The sequence below is a fragment of the Cnephaeus nilssonii genome (genome assembly GCF_951640355.1).
Source record: "Cnephaeus nilssonii genome assembly, chromosome: 16".
NCBI lineage: Eukaryota > Metazoa > Chordata > Mammalia > Chiroptera > Vespertilionidae > Cnephaeus > Cnephaeus nilssonii.
The window spans coordinates 9,627,658-9,650,551 of record NC_137087.1 but is presented as its reverse complement, the minus strand read 5'-3'; the positions used below and the strand labels follow the sequence as shown (position 1 = coordinate 9,650,551).

The 22,894-nt window shown below is 39.5% G+C and overlaps 1 protein-coding gene across 6 annotated transcripts; it reads right to left on the bottom strand.

The window, feature by feature from the left end:
- Positions 1-1,816: 1,816 nt before the first annotated feature.
- On the bottom strand, positions 1,817-21,938 carry LOC307112317 (uncharacterized protein). Of its 6 annotated transcripts, none has more exons than XM_079792917.1 (6): positions 21,813-21,938; positions 21,331-21,494; positions 19,860-20,035; positions 18,172-18,307; positions 17,801-17,896; positions 1,817-4,707 (listed from the first exon to the last, which is right to left on the bottom strand). In XM_079792917.1, exons 3-6 carry the CDS (start codon positions 19,914-19,916, stop codon positions 2,621-2,623), a joined length of 2,376 nt encoding a protein of 791 aa, XP_079649043.1. In that variant the 5' UTR covers positions 19,917-20,035; positions 21,331-21,494; positions 21,813-21,938; the 3' UTR covers positions 1,817-2,620. The 6 variants fall into 6 exon arrangements, with proteins under 6 accessions (XP_079649043.1, XP_079649046.1, XP_079649044.1 ...); XM_079792920.1 differs by having other exon boundaries at positions 19,860-19,917; XM_079792918.1 differs by having other exon boundaries at positions 21,364-21,494.
- Between the last annotated feature and the right edge of the window lie 956 nt (positions 21,939-22,894).

Below are 22,894 nucleotides of genomic sequence, written 5' to 3'. Positions count from 1 at the left end.
ACTTCACTGCTCTAAAAATGGTATTTACAACTCTTCATCCTTGTATCAGTCTGGTCTACAGAAATCTGGATTATATTTCTCTTATATCATACATCTTGCTGGTTCATTACATTAATGACATAATGTTGATTGAAACTATTGTGTAAAATGTAGCAACTAGTCAAGACACACTGGCAAGACACTTGTGTACCTGAGGGTGGAATATAAATTCCACAAAAACTCAAGGGTCTGCCACCTTAGTAAGATTTCTAAAGGTCTAATGAAGGAGAGATGGCCAAAGTCATGGATCCACATCGACTCACTGGTATACTTCAGAGGGTTCTTTTCTCTGATCAAATTTATAAATTTCTTCCTCCAGAGAGCCTCCAATCAGGATCATCAAGATTAGGAGCCTTCTCCAAGGCAATGATTGCTTCATAGGGCTGAAGTCACACTTGAATTAACCCCTTTCCTATACCATATGATGGGTGTCTCCCCTCTAACCATAAGGATACACTACTGTATATACATATACAAAAATTAACTCAAAATAGATCCAAGATCTAAGAGCTGAAACAATAGATTACATGGAAGAAAACATAGGTACTAAACTTATGGACCTTGGTCTTGGAGAGGATTTTATTAATTTGACCCCAAATTCAAGGGATATAAAGACAAAAATAAGTCAATGGGACTATCACACTAAAAAGCTTTGTTGACCACAAAAGAAACTGCCAACAAAACAAAAAGGCAACCAACCAATCCGGCCAGTGTTGCTCAGTGGCTGAACGTCGACCCATGAACCAAGAGGTCACTGGTTCGATTCCTGGTCAGGGCACACGCCCAGGCTGTGGGCTTGATCCCCAGTAGGGGGTGTGCAAGAGACAGCGAAGGGGTTAGGCCACTTTTTCATTTCTAACATTAGCAATTTGTGTCTTCTCTTTTTCTCAGTTAACCTAGTTAGAGGTTTAACAATTTTATTGACTTTCAAAGAACCAGCTTTTGGTTTTATTAATTTTCTTGATAGGTTTTGTTTTCAATTTCACTGATTTGCACTTTGATCCTTATTATTTTTGTTTCGCTTAATTTGTTCTTGTTTCCCAAGATGGAAGTTTAGACTATTTGTGTAATCTATAATCACTAGATTGTATAATCTTAGATTACTTGTGTAACTTAATGATGTACTTGAGTATACCACTTTTACACTATCCATCCCTGTTCTAGCTCTACTCTGTCCCTACTCCAGTCTCAACCCTCCTACTCATATAGTCAAAAGTTTCTAAGGGCCCAGTATCTCTCAGACCCCTGAATTTACAGCCCAACGTATATCCCTGAGTGTTATCTAGTCTGTCTTTGGCTTCTCTCCTGTACCCTATCTTGGAGGGCAGCTGATTACAGAGGGTTTGGATAAAATTTAGGCTGAAGGCTAGAGTAATCACACATGTGCAGTCAAGGCACCCCATGGCTTGAGATGAACTGAATGAGAAAAGAAAGGGGCAATAAGACTAGGACCTAGACCTCCCAATGCAGAATACATATTTTTAAGTGGTTGACATTAGCTTTGCAGTCCCACTTTTAAACTATTGCTTCAGGCCCTACACACATGGGGAATGTACCTGATGTAACTACTACTAAACTAGGAATGCCTATTTCCTATTCGCAATTATATTAAGTTCCATTATGCATTTTGAAACACATAGTTTTTATAATGTACCACTTATACATACATAAGTCCTGTGAATTCAAAGGATGCTTCACATATACATTTAATGCTATTGCCCTGATTACTCAACTTATCCCTGCTTTCTAAAAGCTTCATATTCAATGGTTGCCAGGATTTGGGTTGCAAAAGGGTATATTTAAAATAAGAGAACTTCTTGTGGTAAAATCTTTATTCCTTTGTAAACCTGATGAAATACTGATTTCAGATTTCTTTTTTATTTTGTAACCTGACTATGCTGATGATTATTCAAAATGATAAAATTTCATAGAACTACAAACAAAAACATATAGTGCATGTAAAGATGGGGAAAATCTGAATATGGTCTGTATCTGACATAGAAGTAGGGTGGCTTCAATTACTTGAGAATATAATATAGTTAGGTAGGATATATTCATTAGAAGAAGCTTGGTGAAAGGCACAGGAGAATTCTATATACTATTATTGCAACTTCTTGTGATTCTCTTTCTTTTTTGTTTTGTTTTAAAGCTTTACATCGTACAATATAAATCTATAAATTACAGTTTATGACATCAAAACAAAAACACAATTATTAATACTACATTACATCTAAACAAAATTTTCAAACTATATGTCTCAAATTGACAGATTTCTCCCCAATATAAATTCTGACATAACCTACTTTAAATTTTTGCTAAAAACTTTTACAAAATCAATAAATTTGTAGGGTTTTATACCAGTAGTTACTTGACATTCAATTGAATGTTACTTCTTAACAGCACTGTCCTCCTTTTGTTGCAGTCTATTAGTTTGTCCCATATTATCACTTTGAAGTAAAATTAGGCTAGTTTGTGGATGAAGGTGACTTTATTCAGAATATCAAGAGAACTTTCTCCACAGTGTGAACTCTCTAAGTTGTAGTGAGTGCTGAATTGTAGTTCAACATTTCTAATATGCACTTCAATCATAAAATTTTCCTCCCATGTGTGTTCTCTGATGTACAATGAGGTTTGACTTCTGCGAGAAGTATTTTCCACACATGTTACATTCATAGGGCTTCTCCCCTGTGTGTGATCTCTGATGTTTAGCAAGGTCTGATTTTCTGTAAAAAATTTTCCCACATTCATTACATTGACAAGCCTTCTCTCCTGTGTGAGCCCTGTGATGCACTGTGAGGGATGATTTGTGACTGAATGATTTTCCACATTCATTACATTTATAGGGTTTCTCCCCTGTGTGTTTTCTCTGATGTAAAATAAGTCCTGACTTCACACAGAAAGATTTGCCACACTCATTACATTTATAGGGCTTTTCATCTGTATGAGTTCTCTGGTGCACAATTAGAGCTGACTTATGACAGAAAGCCTTTCCACACTCACTACATTTATAGGGTTTCTCCCCTATGTGAATTCTCTGATGCTGAGTCAGCTGTGATTTCTGGCAGAAGGTTTTCCCACATTCACTGCATTCATATGGCTTCTCCCCTGTATGTGTTCTATTATGTTTTGTTAGGTATGATTTATTGTAGAATATTTTTCCACATTCCTGACATTCATAGGGTTTCTCCCCTGTATGTGTTCTATAATGTTGAGAGAGGGTGGACTTATGGCTGAAGAATTTTCCACATTCAGGACATGCAAAGGGTTTCTCCCCTGTGTGAGTTCTCTGATGTACTGTGAGGTCAGACTTCAAGCAGAAGGTTTTTCCACATTTGTAACATTCATAAGGTTTCAACCCTGTATGAATTATCTGATGTCTGGTGAGTACAGACTTTTGGTAGAAAGCTTTGCCACATGTATTACATGCATAGGGTTTATCCCCTATGTGAGTTCTCTGATGTTGTGTAAGATGTGACTTCTGACAGAAAGATTTCCCACACTCAGGGCATTCAAAGGGTTTCTCACCTGTATGAGTTCGCCGGTGCACTGTGAGATGTGAATTCATACAGAAGAACTTCCCACATTCATAACATTCATAGGGTTTCAGACCTGTGTGTGTTCTCTGATGTTTAGTGAGATCTGACTTCTGGTAAAAAGTTTTCCCACATGCATTACATTGATAGGGTTTCTTCCCTGTATGTGTTCTCTGGTGTAATGTGAGGGCTGACTTGTGGCTGAAGGCTTTCTCACATTCATTGCATTCATAGGGTTTCTCCCCTGTGTGTGACCTCTGATGTTTAGTGAGGTTTGACTTCTCCCAAAACTTTTTTCCACATTCATTACATTGAAAGCTTTTCTGTCCTACATGTATCCTCTGATGTCGAGTGAGGTGTGACTTCATCCAGAAAGTTTTCCCACATTCATTACATTCAAAGTGTTTCTCTCCTTTATGAGTTTTCTGAAGTTGTGAGAGGTATAACTTCTTCCTGAAATTATTTCCATTTTCATTATAATCACAGTGTTTCATATATGACCCATGAGACTTTAAAAGTGTAGAATTCACACATAAGGATTTCTCACAAACACTAAACTCATAGTGATTTTCCTTTAAAGGCATTATCTGATGTAATAAGAAGGATGGGTTCTCGCAGGATGTTCTTCCATATTCATTATATTCACAATCATTCCCATCTGTGATATCTCTCTTGTGCATATTAAATATTGCCTTTTCAAAAAAGGTTTCTCGACATGTGTTAAATTCAGAATTTCGCTGCAAAGTTTGAACCTTCTCATGTTGAATAGGGTCCTCATTATGACTGAAAGTTTTCCCATTTTTAAAAAATTCACTTTTCTCTCTAGTATGAGTTTTCTCATGTATAATATTGAATAGTAACTTTCCACAAGCATTAAATTCATCAGTCTTCTTTCCTAAATAGTTTTTCTTATTGATAATCAATCCTGAAATATAGTTGAAACTCATTCCACATGAGTCACACTGACAGAGTATTTTTCTGGAAGTAAAAAAATCTGTATCCAAGCTATATGGTTTTCGTATTACATTACTTTGTTCTTTAATCAGTGTTTTGTTATTCATGAACACAAATTTCCACACGTGGTGAAACTGGTTGTCTTGGTTCCTCTCTGTCATGTAATCAGGTTTCCAGATGTCTAGAAATAAGAAAAATTAATCTTACACATAAATATTAGCACATTTCTTATGAATGTGACCTATATACAAATGCTTTATGTTGTAGCTGACTTTGATGTCTTATCCAGTCTCCAGGGATGAAAGTAATTGCAAGTACACATATTTTTCTATTTTGGGGGATTTGGGTGAAAAAAAACAAAAAGAAAAAAACTTGGAATAGTGGAAGAAGGGAGAGAAAACTAACTATTAGAACACATACATTTTGTTTCCAATGTCTAAGGAATAATAGCAACTGCTTAAACCTGAATCTTCCAGGTATCCTCCAAAAGAATGATAAGGATCTATATAAGGAGAGCAAAATAATTACCTATAGTAACCCATGACTTTAGCATAACTAGCATATACAGAATACTACTAAGCACAGTCACCACTAAGTAAGGACATAAATATTCAAATATAGAAAATCTATGGAAAAAGTTAGCTGGAGACTATGGCAACCACATGCAAAATAAGAGACAGAATCCTATATAATAAAAGCATAATATGCTAATCGACCAAATGGCGGAACGACCAGTCACTATGATGTGCACTGACCTCTCAACGCAGGAGCTGCCCCCCTGGTGGTCAGTGTGCTCCCACAGGGGGAGCGTCACTCAGCCAGAAGCCAGGCTCATGGCTGGCGAGCACAGTGGTGGTGGTGGGAGCCTCTCCTACCTCCGTTGTAGACGGACGGTAAGGAGTGAGGGGTCCCGGACTGCGAGAGCCCTGGATTGCGAGAGGGATGTCTGACTGCCAGCTTAGGCCTGATCCCTGAGCCTAAGCTGGCAGGTGGACATCCCCAGAAGGTTCCCGGGCTGCTAGAGGGTGCAGGCCAGGCTGAGGGACCCCCTGCCCACCACCAGTGCACAAATCTCCTGCATTTGGCCTCTAGTTTAAACATAATTAAGTACAAATAAAATTACTCCCAGAAAGAAAAAGTCCTTTTGTCAGTGGGAAAATGCTAAAATGATGTTTCAGCTCTGAGAGATAAGCTCAGACTACTGGAAGATCCAAAAGAGGGAACTAAGGAGGCAAGAGCTGAATGGAGTGAGGAATAAAACTATAAAAACAACAAAATTACCTTAGAAAGTAGGACTTAAATTACAAGGAGCTTGTTATGGACAGAATTATGCCCCTCCAAATCCATATGTTGAAGCCCTAATCCCAGATGTGATGGTATCTGAAGATAGGGCCTTTAGGGTGTAATTGAGGTTAAATAAGGTCATAAGTGTGGAGCACTACCCAATAGGAATGGTGTTCTTATTAGAACAAGAAGAAACACCGGAGCTTGCTTGCTCTCTACATGTGCAGAGAAAAGGCCATGTGAGGTCATAGAGAGAAGGTACTACTGCCTACAGGCCAAGGAGAAAGGCCTCACTAGAAACCAAGCCTGCTAGTAACCTCATTTAGGACATCCAGGCTCGAGAACTGTCAAAGAATAAATTCCTGTTGTTTAAGCCACCCAGTCTGGAAAGTAAGCAGACAAATAGAAAATCCAAACAGAAAACAGATGTAACTGCAATTTTATTAAGTAAGCATTGGGAAAAAAAGGCATAAAAGCAGAAAAATGAACAAAAAACAAAAGAAGAAAACTGTAGTCTGCATTTTTAAAATTTAAAATAAAATTATATGTATGTATGTATGTATGTATGTATGTATGACTGCAATCCCTAAAAAGAGAAAATAAAACAATGGAATAAATCTAGTATTAAAAACAATAATCTAAGAAAACTGTCCAAAAATAAAAGAAGACCTGATCCACATATTCAGAAGGACCAACATGAACCTGGGAAAGCTGAATTGTAACAGTCCTCTCTAAGGTATTCCTTAATAAAACTACTACATCTTAAAAATTAAGAAAAAACCCTCTGGGCAAAAAACACAAAGTTTCAACAAACAAAAATGCAGGTTTGCCAATAGACTCTGTCACTAATAAACAAAACAAGGATCACTGGAGCAACATTTTCAAGAAAAAAAAAGTAGGAGGCAAGTGTTTTATGTCCAGCCACATTACCCTTTAAGCATCAAAGCATCAGAAAAAGGCAAACCAGGTTAGACATTCAAGAACTTAGGTAATACTGTAATCATGAAACCTTTTAGAAGAGAGTAAACTTCAAGCAACCAAGATTTGATAGAAAGCACTGGCAAAAAAAATAAAAATAAAAATTGAGTACTGAATATATTTAATTGTAGATATAGATCTAAGACCAAAACAAAAATTAGAACAGGATAGAAAATAATATGTGAGAGTTACATGTTCTACTGAAGCAAAAATAATGCAACTAAAAAAGCTTTAAGAAGAGGAAATAAGAATAAGCTCAAAGACAGACACATAAATAACAGTCTAAAAGTTGTCACTAAAATCTGAAAACTAAATTGAGATTTAAGTAAGAAAATAAGCAACTAAGGCAAATGTAAGAGATATCAATAGAAAAGTAACTACTGGAACAAAAACAACAAAATTTCCTAACTGCATACCTCTAAAAAGAACAAAGAAAAGACACGAAATAGAAAAATTCAGTAAATGTGATATACTCATTAAATGTAACAATATAACAGAATTGAGACTAAACAAATGAGTCATATCAATAATTGTGAATGTGCTTAACTCACCAATTAAAACAAAATAATTTTCACAGACATAACCCAAATCTATGCCATAAAGGCTAAACAGACTTATAAAAAATGATTCAAAAAGGCTAAAAACAAAGGAATAAAACATATTATTCCAGACAAATGAAAGCAGAGATGTAAAGTTGATGCCAGGAAGGAAAAAGAAACACTTTAAAGTGCTAAAATCCACAACTTTGAATCGATAAATAAGTTATGAGAATCTAGAGACCAAACAACATTCATGAAGCAGAACTCAGAGAAGCAAGAAAAAACAGAAACACACTAATAAGAAAAAAAGACAAATCAAAGCAAAAAGTGATGGGTAGAAAAGACAACTATAATAATACATGTATTACTAATCCATATCTAATTTTAAATATCAAAACATAATAAAAACACACAGTAGTTTCATGTCAAGTGCGTAGGAAACATTAACAAAAACTGACAGAGATACTCAGGCAATAAACTAGAAATTAATAAGAAAGAATGAACTTCCCTCTGGGCCTACAACTATCTAGTAATCAGCTCTCTGGTGACAGGGGAACACAAACCAAAGCTGAAGAAGTTCTAAAATAAAATAAAACTAATAAAAAAATTACCTAGAAAAATATATGAAAGGCAGCTATGCTCACCACTATACCATCTATCACATGTTCAGGAATCAAAAGATTCATTGATAACATGGAAATCATTGCCAAATTGATGTAAAAATTAAATGCAATCCCTAATCAAATCCCAGCTGCCTTTCTGCAGAAACTAACAAGCTGATCTAAATATTCATGTGAGGGGGTATGGGGTTCCTCAGGCAACACTGCATCATAGGCCACCCAAAAGCAAAGGGCATGGGAAGCTGAGGACCTCTAGGGACATCTTGTTCTGCTCTCCCAGTCTGTTGGGGCTTGGAGCAGAGCAGGTGGGTCTCCTAGGATCTGAGCCAAGCCCTGCATGATGCCATTTTGTCTCCCGCCTAATTGCAGTGTTTGCTGTAGAAGCCATTACCAGGGAGACAGACAACCCCTGGAGAGGGAAAGTGATTCTCCCAGTCACAGTACTGAAGAGGCCAAAGCCAGAAAAACACCTGTCGTTCAAGCCTGTTTGTGTTCAGATTTGCCAGTGGACATTTCTTCTCAACATTCAGGGAAGCATAGAGACCCTGGGCCCTCTGCCTGGCCTGAGAAAGGTGCAGGGGTGGGGAGGGCCTCATTTGTCCCCCACCACCTGGGGACCGGGTCTCAGCTGGGTTGAGTTTCAGAGACCTGTCTTCCTGCTCCCCTTGAGGAGTTCAGGGCAGCTGGGGTCTGTTCCAGCAGCCCCTGGGGCAGAGGCAGGAATGTGGTCTACAGGATACTTATTTTATTGCCTTAGAGAATAAGTGGCAGTATTGATCTTGAAGCCCAATCTCTGGGCTCCAGGTCCCTTTCTGACACCTGTGTGCCTGGGGCCTGAGCTCTGGGCTTTCCAGCAATAAGTTAGTAAGTAAGTAAGCAAATAAGCAAATAAGTAAGTAAGTAAATAAATAAATAAATAAATAAACATTCATGTGAAAATTCAAGGAATTGAAAATGATCAAAACAATCTTGATAAAAAGGTATAAAGTTGGAAGATCCAGACGTCCCAATTTCAAAATATGCTACAAAGCTACAGTAATCAAAACAATACAGGGCCCTGGACAGGTAGCCAGCCCAGTTGGTTAGAGCGTCATCCACACGCCAAGGTTGCAGGTTCCATCTCCATCAGGACACATTCATGAATCAACCAATGAATGCATGAATAAGTGGAACAGCAAACTGATGTTGCTCTCTCCCTTCTTCTCTCTCTCTAAAATCAATAAGTAAAAATAAAAACTAAAAAAGACAATGCAGTGCTGGCATAAGTACAGATCTATGGAATGAAACTGAGAGTCCAAAAATAAATCCTAATAAATATGTTCAGTTCATTTTTAATAAGTATGCCAACACAATTCAATGGTGAAAATATAGCCTTTCAACACATGGTGTTGAGGCAATTGGATGACTACACACAACACAATGAAAATAAATCCCTTCCTCACACCATATACAAAATGGGTCACAGACCTAAATGTAAGAACTATTTACTTTTTAAAATATCGGGGTAAATCTTTGTGTCCTTGGGATAGGCACAGCCCTTTTAGATACAACACCAAAAACAAAAGTGACAAAAGAAATAGATAAATTGTACTTAGTGAAACAAATTTTGCTGCAACGCATGAAGTCCAGATAATGAAATGACAACCCACAAATGAGAGAAAACATCTGCAAATGACATATCTAATTAGGGATTGGTATACAGAATATGCAAAGAACTATTACAACTCAACAATAAAGTGTCAGTAAAATACTGAAAAAGCAATTCACTTTTGAATGTTAAGCTTGTATCCTGAACACTTGTAAAATGACTTAATAGTTCCAAAAATGTGAACTTCTTTTAGGATTTTCTACTTAGACAAGCATGCCTCTATGAAAAAAAAGTTTAATTTCTTCCTTTGCCACCTGTATACTTTTTATATACTTATCTATTGAATTACCTGAAATTCCACGTAGGATGTTAAAAGAGAGTGTTGAAACAGGACATCCCTGCCTTGCTCTTTATATTATGGAAAAAGCATCTAGTTTCTCTCCATTAAATGACATTAACAGGTTTTTTTTAATAAATGTTTTTCATTAAGTTGAGGAAATGCCCCTCTCTTCCTAGTTTGCTGAGTTTTTATCACATATGGGTGTTGGATTTAGTCAAATGCTTCTTCTGCATCAATTACTATGTTCATATTCTCTTCCTCTCTCTGTCCTGTTGATCGGGTGGATTAATGTTAAATGACTTTTGAATGTTGAACCAACCTTGCACACCTTGAATAAATCCTACTTGGCCATGGTATATAATTCTTTTTAGGCAGTGTTGGATTCTATTTCAATTTTTGCATCTATGTTAACCTTATGTCACCATCTGCTTTTGAGATTAGGAAAATAATAATCTTAAAAAATAAGAAAGACAGAATAACCTAAGGAATCTATAAGAAAGGTAGTATAGCTAATATACAAATTCAGCAAAGTTTCAAGGTATAAGATCAATGCCCCAAAATCAGTTGTGTTTCTATATCCCTGCAATGAACAATCTGAAAGAAAATTAAGAAAGCAATACAATAAATAATAGCATCTTATTTAGCCTATGATGGACTACACTGATTGGTTTTGTGAATATTAAACCAGCCTGCATATCTGGAATATATCCCACTTGGTCATGGTATAGAACTTTTTTATACATGGCTAATTTCTATTTGCTAGTATTTTGTTAATGATTTTTGCTGGTAGATTTATGGTAGATATAGACCTCTTGTTTATTATTTGTGTACTATCTTTCTATGATTTACGTATCAGAATAATAACCTTTTGCACTCGGATGTCGAGTGTGACTCGACACGGTTAGCATTAGATAAAGGAATCGAGAAAAAAGCAAGCGAGTGCAAAGGGATAAACTTGTCAGGAAGTGTTCCATTGTAGGGAGCGGTTATAGGGTTAAGCCTCTGACTGACCTGTGGCAGGGTCACAAACAAGTTCGTTTGGAAGGCAGACCCCTCCCAGCATAATTAAGCCTGATCCTGTAACTGATCCCTAGATCTTTCCTGGGTAGCTAGTGGGCTGTGGGAGGGGCAGCAAGTGCTGCCAAAACAAGTGAAACTTACAAGAACATTGTTAATTGCCTTGTTTGTCCCTGATTATAAATAAAGCCTCAGCTTTGCAGTCTGGATCTGTTCTGTGGCCTCAGCCAGGCACAGAAAGATCCACCCAGCCCCAGCTTTCAAATCTATCTCTGTGTCTCCTCTCTTTATTTCTAATATTTCTCAATCCCTGCCCGCCTCCACTTAGAACTGGTTTGTTCATCTCTCTTTCTGCGCGGGATGCAGAAAAGGGAGATCCCCGCCATGTCTGGCCCCCGCCGCATCAGGCCCCCGCATTCCATCACCTTCTGTTTTTTTTGAAAGACATTGTGTGAAGTCGTTGTTAATTCTTTAAATGTTTGGTAAAATCTCCAGTGATGATATTCCACATTTCTTTTCTCCTTTTTTATTGGAGCTTTTATTTAAAATTTCTGTAGTTCAAATTATCTAAGACACCTTCTATGACACTCTATGGGCCATTCATAGGTGTCATAAATAATTTGAACTAAAGAAATTTTGGGCCATGTATAATTATGTATATTATCTTGATTAAGTTTTGATAACTTGGGGTTTCTAAAGAATTATTCCATTTCTTCTAAATTGTCAAATTATGGGCATAATTGTTGACAGTATTCACTTAATATCCTGTTAACAGGTGGAGAAATTATATCCCATTTCTTTCTTTTTTGAATATATATTTCTTTATTGATTTCAGAGAGGAAGGGAGAGGGAGAGATAGAAACATCAATGATAAGAGAGAATCATTGATCGGCTGCCTCCTGCATGCCCCTACTGGGGATCCAGCCTGCAACCCAAGCAAGTGCCCTTGGCCAGAATCAAACCCAGGACCCTTCAGTCCGCAGGTTGACACACTATCCAACTGAGCCAAACCAACTAGGGCCCCATTTCTTTCTTGATATTGGTGATTTGTCAATATTTGTCAATATTATTTTTGTCAATATTGCCAGAAGTTTATCAATTTTACTGTACTATTCTTTTCCTATTTTCAACTTCACTGATTTCTGCTCTTAATATTTTAATTTTCTTCCTTCTACTTGCTGTGGATTTACTTTACTCTTTTCCAGTTTCATGAGGTAAAAATTTAATTATGGGTTTGAAACCTTTCATCTTATCATTAGTTGCATTTGAGTACTATAAATTTCCCTATCAGAACTGCTTTAGCAGCCTCCCACATATATTAATACTAGGGGCCCAGTGCACAAATTTGTGCACCTTGAAAGGAACTGTGAGCCGCGAGGCTGCAGTGGGCACAGGGGCAGGTCTTAGCACATCTTCCGCGCCCCCACCCAGTCCCTCCCACTGTGGCCCCCGGTCTCCTGTCTGCCAGCAGCCCTGCTCCCGCCACTGCTGCTCCCACACGCTAATGGTGCCGGCCCCGCTCGCACCCGCTGATGGCGTGGAGCAATTGGGGCCAGCACCAGCAGTGGGTGCAAGCGGGACTGGAACCGTCAGAAGGTGCAAGCAGTGGCTGCTGCCCTGATCGCCCCTCAGGAGCAGGGGAAGGTGGAGAAGCCCTCAGGGGCGATCGGAGCTGGCAACTGCCGCTCATACCCATTGACGGCGCTGAGCGATTGGGACTGGCACCAGGCGCCAGCAGTGGGTGTGAGTGGCAGCTGCCAGCCCCGATCACCTCTCAGGAGCAGGGGGAGGTGGAGAAGCCCTGAGGGGTAATCAGAGACGGTGCCAGGCGCCGGCAGTAGGTGCTGGGAGGGACCGTGGCGTGTGGGTGCAAAGAATTTTCAGTAACCACCAGAGGCTCGCCCCGATGACAGCACCCAGTGCCCAGCCTTGGTCTGGTGCCCCTGTTCACCTGCTCCACCATCCCGCCACAGTCGATGCCCATCATGTTCTGCACACACCCCCTGGTGGTCAGCGCACGTCATAGAGACCAGTTGCATGGTTGTTCCGGTTGTTCTGCCATTCAGTCTATTTGCATATTAGCCTTTTATTATATAGAATGGTGTGTTCTCATTCAGTGCTATGCATTTTTAATATTTCTTTTGAGCCCAAGCCAGTTTCGCTCAGTGGTTAGAGCGCCAGCCCTCAGACTAAAGATTCTCAGGTTTGATTCCAGTCAAGGGCACGTACCTCAGTTGCAGGCTGAGTCCCGCCCCAGTTGGGGTGCATGCAGGAGGCAATCAATCAATGTGTCTCTCTCACATTGATGTTTCTTTCTCTCTGTCTCTCCCCCCTCATTTCCATTCTCTCTAAAAATCAATGGAAAAAATATCCTCAGTTGAGGATATATATATATGGAGAGAGAGAGAGAGAAAGCAAGCCTTCTTCATTGATCCATGCATTATTTATAAATATCTTGTTTAATTTCCAAGTACTTATTTTTCTCTTGCCTTTCTGTTACTGATTCTTAGTTGGATTTCATTATAGTCAGAGAACATAACTTACTCAGCAGAATTTCAATTCTTTTAAATTTGTTGAGGTTTATTTATGCCTCTAGATGTTTTATCTTTCTGAATGTTCCATGGGCACTTGAAAAGAATGTCTTTCCTGCTGTTGTTGGGCAGTGTTCTATCAATTAAGTTTTGATAGTTTGGGGTTTCTAAAGAATTGTTCCATTTCTTCTATCCCCTGGTGGTCCTGTTCAGTTTTTCTGTGTCTACTGTTGATTTAATGTCTAGAAGTTCTATCAACTTTTATCCACTTCAAGTGAAATGTAAAACTTTAATTCAATTAAAATCCCTTTTCCTCCTACTTAAAATATAATTGTATTAAGTTCCTCAAATCATATTATAAACTTTGTTCAAATGACTTCAGAAACTCATGAGAAGGAAACTGTCACATTTTTCCTACTTTTGCCACTTCCAATGTTCTTTTTTCTTCTCTGAAGTTTCAAGCTTTCTTGTGTTATTCCCTTTCTATTTAGAAAACGTCCCCTAGCCACTTCTTTAAGGTAGGTTTGCTAATAACATTTTCTCTTAGTTTTCTTTTGTATAATATCTTTAGTTCACCTCTTTAATGAATATATTTTCCAAGATAAAAAAATTTGTTTGAAAGAGCTTTTTCAGTAGTTAAAAAAAAAAAAGTGCTATTTCCTTCTAGCCTCACTGGTTTCAGATAAGATATCCACCATCATTCCCAAAGGTAATGTTATTTTCCAACGTCTAATTTCAAGATTTTTTTCCTTTGGTTTTCAGAAATTTAATTATGATGTGCTTTTATCATGGATATATTTGGATTTATCTTCTTGGAAGTTCAGATTCTTGAATGAGTAGTTTTATATCTTTTGCCAAATTTGAGTTTTCAGCCATTATTTATTTAAATACTTCACAACATTCTCCTCTCCCCTTCTGTTACTCTGATGATACAAATGTTAGTTCTTTTATCACTGCCCCACCTTCCAAATACAGAGATAATCCAAACTCTTCTCATTACCTCTATGCCTTCCAATTTTGTTTAAGTAACCATAGTCACTCATAAGGAATACTATAATGGTCCCCTGATGAGCTCTCTATGCCCTTATGCTCGTCCCAATATTTTTTCAACAGCGGTGAAAAAGATCTTATATAAATCAGATGTTGCTCATTTGCCAAAAATCCACCAATAAATTAAGAATAAAATTGAAGTCTTTAATAAGGCTTATGATACTCCCATCTTTTGAATCATAGCTACCTGAATCATCTCCTGCCCCTCCTTTTGTCAACCTCAAAGAACACCAAGTACATTCCTGCCGTGGGCTTACCAGTTACTATGACCCCTGCTGAAAAGAGGTGGAATCCTCATGGCTCATAGAATCATTTTACTCAAATTTTTGCTCTAATGGTGATCTCCTTAAGGTTTCCCCTAACTAGTCTTCTTAAAGTAGTGCACTCAATCAATTTAACCCTGCTCTGATTTCTCTGAGAGATTTTACCCACAGAACATTTAATATATGCAAATATCTGTGTATGTGTTTAGCCCTTTATTTTGATTAAAATATATTTAACATATAACATGGTATAAATTTAAGGTCTACATGTTATTTTGAAACACTTATATACTGTACTATGACTGCCATTGTACCAATAATTAGCACCTCTATCTCTAGATAAGTATTTCTTTTTTTTTTTTTTTTTGGAGTTGGAATAATTAAGTTCCAGTCTATTAGCAAGTTGGATGATTATAAAACAATACTATTCTCCTATATATAGATCTCTAGGGCTTATTTGCTACTCTTTGCAAGGTTGTACCCTTAAACAACAATTGGCCTATCCCTACACACACTATAATCTGCTAACCCCCATTTACTCTCTGTTTTCAACAGTTTGGCTTTTTTAGATTCCACATGATACCATATAGTACTTGTCTTCCTTTGACTTATTTAGCACAATGGCCTCAAGGTACATTCATGTTGTCACAAACAGCAGGATGTCCACAAATAGCTAAATATTTCAGTGTGTGTGCATGTGTGTGTGTGTACATATTTAGCTTATATCCATTCTTCTTTATCCATTCAACCACTGATGGGCACTCAAGTTGTTTCTGTATTTGGATATTGTGAATAATGCTGCAATAAATATGGTAATGCATTTATCTCTTCAATATCCTGTTTTCATTTCCTTTGGGTACATACCCAGAAGTTGACTTGTAAATCAAAGAGTAAATCTATTTTTTAATTTTTTAGGAACCTCCACACTGTTTTCCATAGTGGCTAAACCAATTCCATTCCCTTCTACAGTGCACAAGAATTCCTTTTCCTACACATTCTTGCAAACACTTGCTACCTCTTGCTTTCTAGATGGTAGCCATTCCAACAGGTGTGATGTGGTATCTCACTGTGGTTGTGATTTGCATTGCCTTGATGGTTAATGATGATGAGCATTTCTTCATGTACCTGTGGCCATTAGCGCTACTTTTATAAACTCATTAAGAGACATTACTTTTCACTAATATACTCTTAGCTCTTAGAAAATGACTGGCGGGGGTGGGGAGATAATGACACATTTGTAATACCTTAGTCAATAAAGAAAAAGAAAAAATAAATCACAAGGAGATACCACTACATGCCCACAAGTGTGGCTTCAAAAATGAGAAAGACACTCCTCATGTTCACCAGAATGCAAGACAATTGCTGATGAAAAGGTAAATTATTTCAACCACTTTAAAAATTCATTTGGCAGTTTCTAAAAGTTAAGAAATATGCACATCTAACCTAAGGTTGAGTTAATCCTGTTACATACTTTTATCCAAGATAAGAGTTATGTCCACAAAAGGTATATGTACAAGAATTTTACTCATGCCCTAACTGGTTTGGCTCAGTGGATAGAGCGTCGGCCTGCGGACTCAAGGGTCCCAGGTTCGATTCCGGTCAAGGGCATGTACCTTGGTTGCGGGCACATCCCCAGTAGGGGGTGTGCAGGAGGCAGCTGATAGATGTTTCTCTCTCATCAATGTTTCTAACTCTCTCTCCCTCTCCCTTCCTCTCTGTAAAAGATCAATAAAATATATATTTTTTTAAAAAAGAATTTTACTCATAATAGCAAGACAGAAAAATGGAAACAACCGAGGTTTCCATCAGCAATGGAGTGGATAAACAAATGGGGATCTATCATACAGTGAACAGTTATGGAGCTGAATCTCAGACACCAAGGGTTAAAAGAAGACAGACAAAAAAGTACATCCTGGAAAATTTCATTTGTCTGACATTCAAAGGCAAATGCACCTACAGGTAATAGAGATCAGAACCATGAGTACACCTGGCAGAAAGGGGACTGCCTGGGGAGTGATATGAGAGATAGGATGATGAAAATAGTCCATGTTGCCCTAACTGGTTTGGCTCAGTGGATAGAGCGTCAGCCTGCGGACTGAAAGGTCCCAGGTTCGATTCCAGTCAAGGGCATGTACCTTGGTTGCGAGCACGTCCCCAGTGGGGGGTGTGCAGGAGGCAGCTGATCTATGTTTCTCTCCCATCGATGTTTCTGACTATCTATCCCTCTCCCTTCCTCTCTGTAAAAAAATCAATAAAATATATATTTTTTTAAAAAAAAAAAAAGAAAGAAAGAAAATAGTCCATGTTTTTTATTTGGCTGTTGGTCACAGGCATATAAATATATAAAAATTCATTGAGCTATATACTCTAGATTTGTATGCTTTATTTTATATGTAAAATCTCAAAAGTAAAAGATATTAATAAAAAAAAGAAAATGATTGGCACATAGCATGTACTCAAAAATTATTTGAGAGCCCTAGCCGGTTTGGCTCAGTGGATAGAGCACCGGCCTGTGGACTGAGGGATCCCAGGTTGGATTCCGGCCAGGGGCACATGCCTGGGTTGCAGGCTCAATCCCTGGTGGGGGGGCATGCAGGAGGCAGCTGATCAATGATTTTCTCTCATTATTGATGTTTCTCTCTCTCCCTCTCCCTTCCTCTCTAAAATCAATAAATATATATATATTTTTTTTTTAATTATTTGAGGAAAAAAATGAGTATATGAAAGAATGCCTAATAACAGCAGGAATGTAGGGCAGTGGAGGTAAGGTGAGCAACTGAAATTGTTCTGAAAAATATACCGTAACTAAAATAAACAGTGTAAAGATGGAAATGGGCAAAAATTGGAGTAAAATTCAAAAAGTAAATAAAAAAGAACATTTTTTTATGTGAGAGTGATATCTGGATGTTTGATTCAGGAATCAGCATTCTCAGTCATTTCCAAGGATTAGGACCTCTCAAGAGGTATTCTTGAAAAAAATATTTCCAAATTGTCAACCTCTGGATTAACCAAAGGAAAATAACAAATCCCTTGATATCCATCTGTACGGTACACACTAACTCACCTGGAAACCTCTGGCTTGGGAATTCTTCCTCCAATATCCATGGCTCCTCTCCTTGCTCCAACCTGAAGATCACCTCTGGTTTGGTAACACAATAGCCTGTAAAGTGAAATAATTTAGGACTTGGACCAGAAAGCCTAGATGTCGGGGACTCTAAAAGAGGAGGAAGCTCGGGAGCTGATCGATGGAGGTGCCACTGAACATTTTACTGGAGAGGTAAACACAAATATCTTCCTGGTGCCCACAGGTGGTCAATCAACATTGATTCCTGAGTTCCAATATTAACTATCATTAAACTCTATAGATTGTCCCTATGCTTCATGATTGGGAGGATTTTAAAATGCCATTCAGAATTACCTAGTAAACGACCTTACCCACTGCGACAAGGTTGCTGTAGTTCTCCAGCATCACATCTCTGTACAGGGACCTCTGAGTGGGGTCCAGATGCTGCCACTCCTCCTGGGTGAAGCCCACAGTCACATCCTTAAATGACACTGATGCCTGGAATTTCTGATCAATGTGAAATGTTCAGAATTAGGTAACATGGAAAAAGATGTATGGAACTAATCCTTAACATGATTACTGTTCAGAGATGAGCAAAATGGTTTGCATACCTGGGTTGTTGTGTATTTGGTATCCAGTCGGGGAGCGTAGGGAAGGCAACCAACCGATATTTCTCTTTCACATTAATGTTTCTCTCTCTCTCTCTCTCTCTCTCTCTCTCTCTCTCTCTCTCTCTCTTCTAATTAATAGTAATATATCTAGAAAAATTAGAAATCCTCAAATTCTACAATTCAAAAATATTAATCATAAGACCCTAGAGCAGTGATTCTCAAACGTAGTAGGTCAGCATCCCATGGATGCCTTATTAAAACATGACTGCTGGACCTCGTCCCAGAATTTCTGTTCCATGAGGCTTGGAATGGGGCATAAGAATCTGCATTTCAAACAAGTTTCAGATTATGCTGCTGCTTCTGGTCAAAGAACCTCACTTGAGAAGCTCTGCTCTAGAGTCTGGAGATACATTTGCGTTTGTGCAGAGAGAATGAAAAGGATGTTCACAGCAACATTATTTATATTACTGAAAAATAGAAATTACGTAAGTGTCTACCAATAAAATAGAGTATCTAGACTATAGTGTTGCCATACAATGGTGAGTTGGGGGAAAATGTGTATCATATATCCATTAAGATAATTAATATATTTTTAAAGCACCCAAAACAATAAACTCTATTGTTCAACTATCTACATATTTCTTCAATGAGATATAGAGATAAAATGAAAAGACTAATGAACAAGGATGAGAACTTAGAACTAAAGGAGGGACAGGGTGAGGAAGACTCCAAAAGAGGGCCATCAGCAGGGCTGTATGAGAAGAAGACAAAGGAGACGTCCCAGGAGAAAGTAGTCAGTAGGGTAATGTAGCTGTTGTTCAAGATAGATAACTGCAGTTAAGTCACTGGTGACCTTTACCTGGGGAGGTTCTAAAAAGTGGAGGGGAAGAACCAAGGCAGAATGCTACGGGATAAAATTTGACTGCGAAACCCAGAAACACTTACTGGAGAACTTAACTTTTAACCATTTGCTGCACGCCTTACATACACAGCCCAGCTAAGATAAAATCGTTACGGAGAGTTTTCGCAACAGGCATGCAGGCCATTCATACCTCTAAACATACTAGGTTTTATGCTAGGAACAAACAAGGCCATCATAAAACTGACTGCTTGAACCACCTCTTGGACCCTTTTGCTTCCAGTGAGGAACAGATTGAGGCACTCATTGGGTCTTGAACAGAACTCATCTGTATCCAAGTGCCTCCCTTTCTGCCATGGTTATCAGAAACATCAGAGACATACTTGCAAGTCAACCTGGAAACTCTAATATATATTAACAATCAGTATAAATCTACAGGCCAGTGGTGGCCCTACTAGGGATCTGTTACTTTACCTTTTCGGTGAAGTTGGACTTTTGTCTATTACTAATTTCCCATCTTAACATATGGACTCTTCGAAATCACACAAAGTCTATTGTAAAATAAAGTGGAGACGAACAAACAACTTACCTGGGATTTGTTCATTTTCTGGTGTTCTTGCAAAAGTGTAGGCAACTCTGAAGACATGCTGGGTTACAAGAAGAATGGAGTCATGAAAGATCTGGCCTGCCTGGCAGCTCCTGACTTCTCCTGCCCTGGGAAGCACACCCCCCAGTAGACAGGAGGAATGTCAATATCCCTTTGACCTGCAGAAGATAGAGGGAAATGGTGAAAGACAACCTATTTGACTCTAATATAATCATACTAATGACCCAGTGCACGGATTCGTGCACATTGAAAGGAAATTAATTAGAAGGTGGCGGGCAGGGCGGGACTGGGCGAGATGGGCCAGACACATCCTAGAGCCAACCTCCCCGCGGTCCCTCCCTGCCCTCCCTAGCGTTTGTGGAGTGAGCAGGGTCCCTCCGGCAGGTGAGGTCCCTCAGGCTGGCCTGTGGGGATCCAGCCAAAATCGGCTCTCTGACATCCACTGAGGGGTCCCGGAGTGCGAGAGGGCACTCTGCAAAGTTGCTGTCTTACAGGGAAGCATCGATCAGACTGTCAAACCTCAGAGGGAAAGTAGGTGAGGGTGGGGGTAAGGGGGAGAGATCAACCAAAGGACTTGTATGCATGCATATAAGCCTAACCAATGGACACAGACAACAGGGGGGTGGGGGCATGAGTGGGGGCGTGGTTGGGAAGGTAATGGGGGGATGAGGACAAATATGTAATACCTTAATCAATAAAGAAAATTTTTTTTTAAAAGTTGCTGTCTTACAGGGTGTGAAACGCAAACAGGTGTGCAGTAAACCAGATTTGGGCCAACAGTGCCCAGCAACAACATAACCCCCTGCTGAAGGTAGAATTGTGCAGGCCCGTAAGGAATCAGGCTGCCTCCTCTCTGGTTTCAGGGTGCGTCACCCAAGAACCGCCACTGCCAAGTCACTGCAGCTCAGCAGCTCCTGTGTTGAGCATCTGCCCCCTGGTGGTCAGTGGGCATCATAGTGACTGGTTGGATGGTTGGACACTTAGCATATTAGCCTTTTATATATATAGATAGCTTTGGGGCATAAAATGTTTAGTGGGTTAATATAAATATTTGCTTCCTATGGATTTTTTAATAGTTTAAGTCTCCCTTGGTGTTCACAAAAAATTTAAATGACAAACTTGATTAAAATAAATAACACACCTAACGAAAGAATATTAACCCTTCACCAAACCTGTTGTGAAGAACACTGAGGGATAAGCTGTTTATCAATGCCTCTACTACCGTTACTAAATTCTTTAGTTAGTGACTCCTAAGAAGGCTATAAAAAGCAGTGCTTTAAGGAAAGGTCTAAGTTTTAAGTTATCTTTGTTGTCATTTCTCAAAAGGATCTTTTATACAAAACTTCTTTTACTTGTGTGGAAAAGTAGACAGTAAGTACTAGCTTAGGAGTCAGGAGATCTGGCTTTTAGTCTCCACCGCTAACAAAGCTGTCCTCCTGAATGAGTCACTAACCTTCAGAGGAAAAATGAGGCACAAAGAGCTAACCGTGAAACTTCTTCCTGAATGCTAGTGCAGGTCAGGGCAGCGCCCCAGCAGCTACCAGGACGCAGGGATGGGCAGACTGGCAAGCACTGCAGATCCAGAAAGGGTACCTGGGGACCCAGGAAACTATCTGTCTGCAGAAGAATAACGGAGTTAGCGGCGACAGCCCTGGAGCCTTTCACCCCAGACCCAGCTCCCCAAGGAACACGTCACGCACACGCACACCCTCCTCCCACAGCACCGCGCCCTCCGCACCGCGCCCTCCCGCACCCTCACGCCCTCCCGTGGCCGCAGAACCGTCCTCCCCGCCCCGTCTCCCCGCTCCGCGCAGAAGTGGGTCACGTGGGGGGGTGTCCAGTTCTGGGTCCCCGTCCCGCCGCCCCAGGGGACACAGAGCTCCTCCCAGGCGCTGCGCGAGCCCCTCCGTCCCCGCCCAGGCCTCCTGCGCTCACCCGCGGCTCCCTCCTCAGGTGACACTGGCCCCGGAGATCGCATAGCCTCGGGGACCCCAGTACCGCCTCCTGAGCGAGGCCAGAGACCAACAGAAAATGCAAAAGGCGACAGTGCAGAGGGAGAAGGCGGTCCTAGGCATGCGCAGAAGACCCGCACGCTGAGCCCGGACTGCCTCTCCCTCCAGTCCGCGCTGCCAGCTTTCGGGATGGGCGGGGAGGTGCAACCTCAGCTTGGAAGTTTGGGGAGGTCTGAGATAGCTCCCTGGTTCCGTCACGGGCTCCCCGAAAAGTTATGGATAACAGCTGAGTTCTTCGTGCAGCCAGTGTGCAATTCAGACACAAAGCTGTCAAGGAGAGGCAACCTGCATGTCAATTTCACTTTTTAAATCCTGGGAGATAGATCCCAGCAATACAGAAGAATCGAATCTAACCCCATCACCTATTGCAGGGCGCGGGGGAGAGTGTGTGTGTGTTTTGGGGGGAGGGGGGGTGCAGCAAGAAAGCTAGTCCATCAAAAGCATGTAAGCAATAAACGAAAATTGCAGATAAATCAAGAAAGAGACACAATCCCAAAAAAATAAATATCTTTATTCATTTATTTAAATACTAGAGGCCCGATGCACAAAATTTGTGCAAGGGGCTCTCCCCGCCGCCCCCGTGTTGGCCTCTGCCTTGGCCTCTGCTGCTTTGTCCCGAAGCTTGTCTGGTCTAATTAGCATATTACGCTTTGAATTTTATAGATATTCTTTCATCTGTGACAAAGTTACTTGACAAATACAGATACACCCTTTCATAGATCAATATCCTCTGATAAAATTACAATAATAATCTCAACAAATTTTTGTATGTACTTTTTTTCTTTTTAATATATTGTGTACGATACAAAAGTATTCTTAACTTCATCTCAAATAATAAAAATCTAAATTAACAGCCAGGGAATATTTTAAAAACAAGAAAAATGCCTAAGAAATACCAATATGGATAAATTATTATTCAAAATAGTTTGGCATCTGCTTAATGGGAACACTATGGCCAAGATTGTTTTTAAAAATCTAGTGTAATAAATGTACCACTTCAAAACA

Bases quoted from the DNA above. Each gene is read 5' to 3' on its own strand.
- LOC307112317 (XM_079792916.1), bottom strand. From the start codon at position 21,855: ATGCGATCTCCGGGGCCAGTGTCACCTGAGGAGGGAGCCGCGG. The intron at 21,491-21,812 runs GTGAGCGCAGGA...TTCTGCAGACAG, and splicing joins ACCTGAGGAGGGAGCCGCGG to ATAGTTTCCTGGGTCCCCAG. The intron at 17,897-18,171 runs GTAAGGTCGTTT...TTCACTTTACAG, and splicing joins CAGCAACCTTGTCGCAGTGG to GCTATTGTGTTACCAAACCA.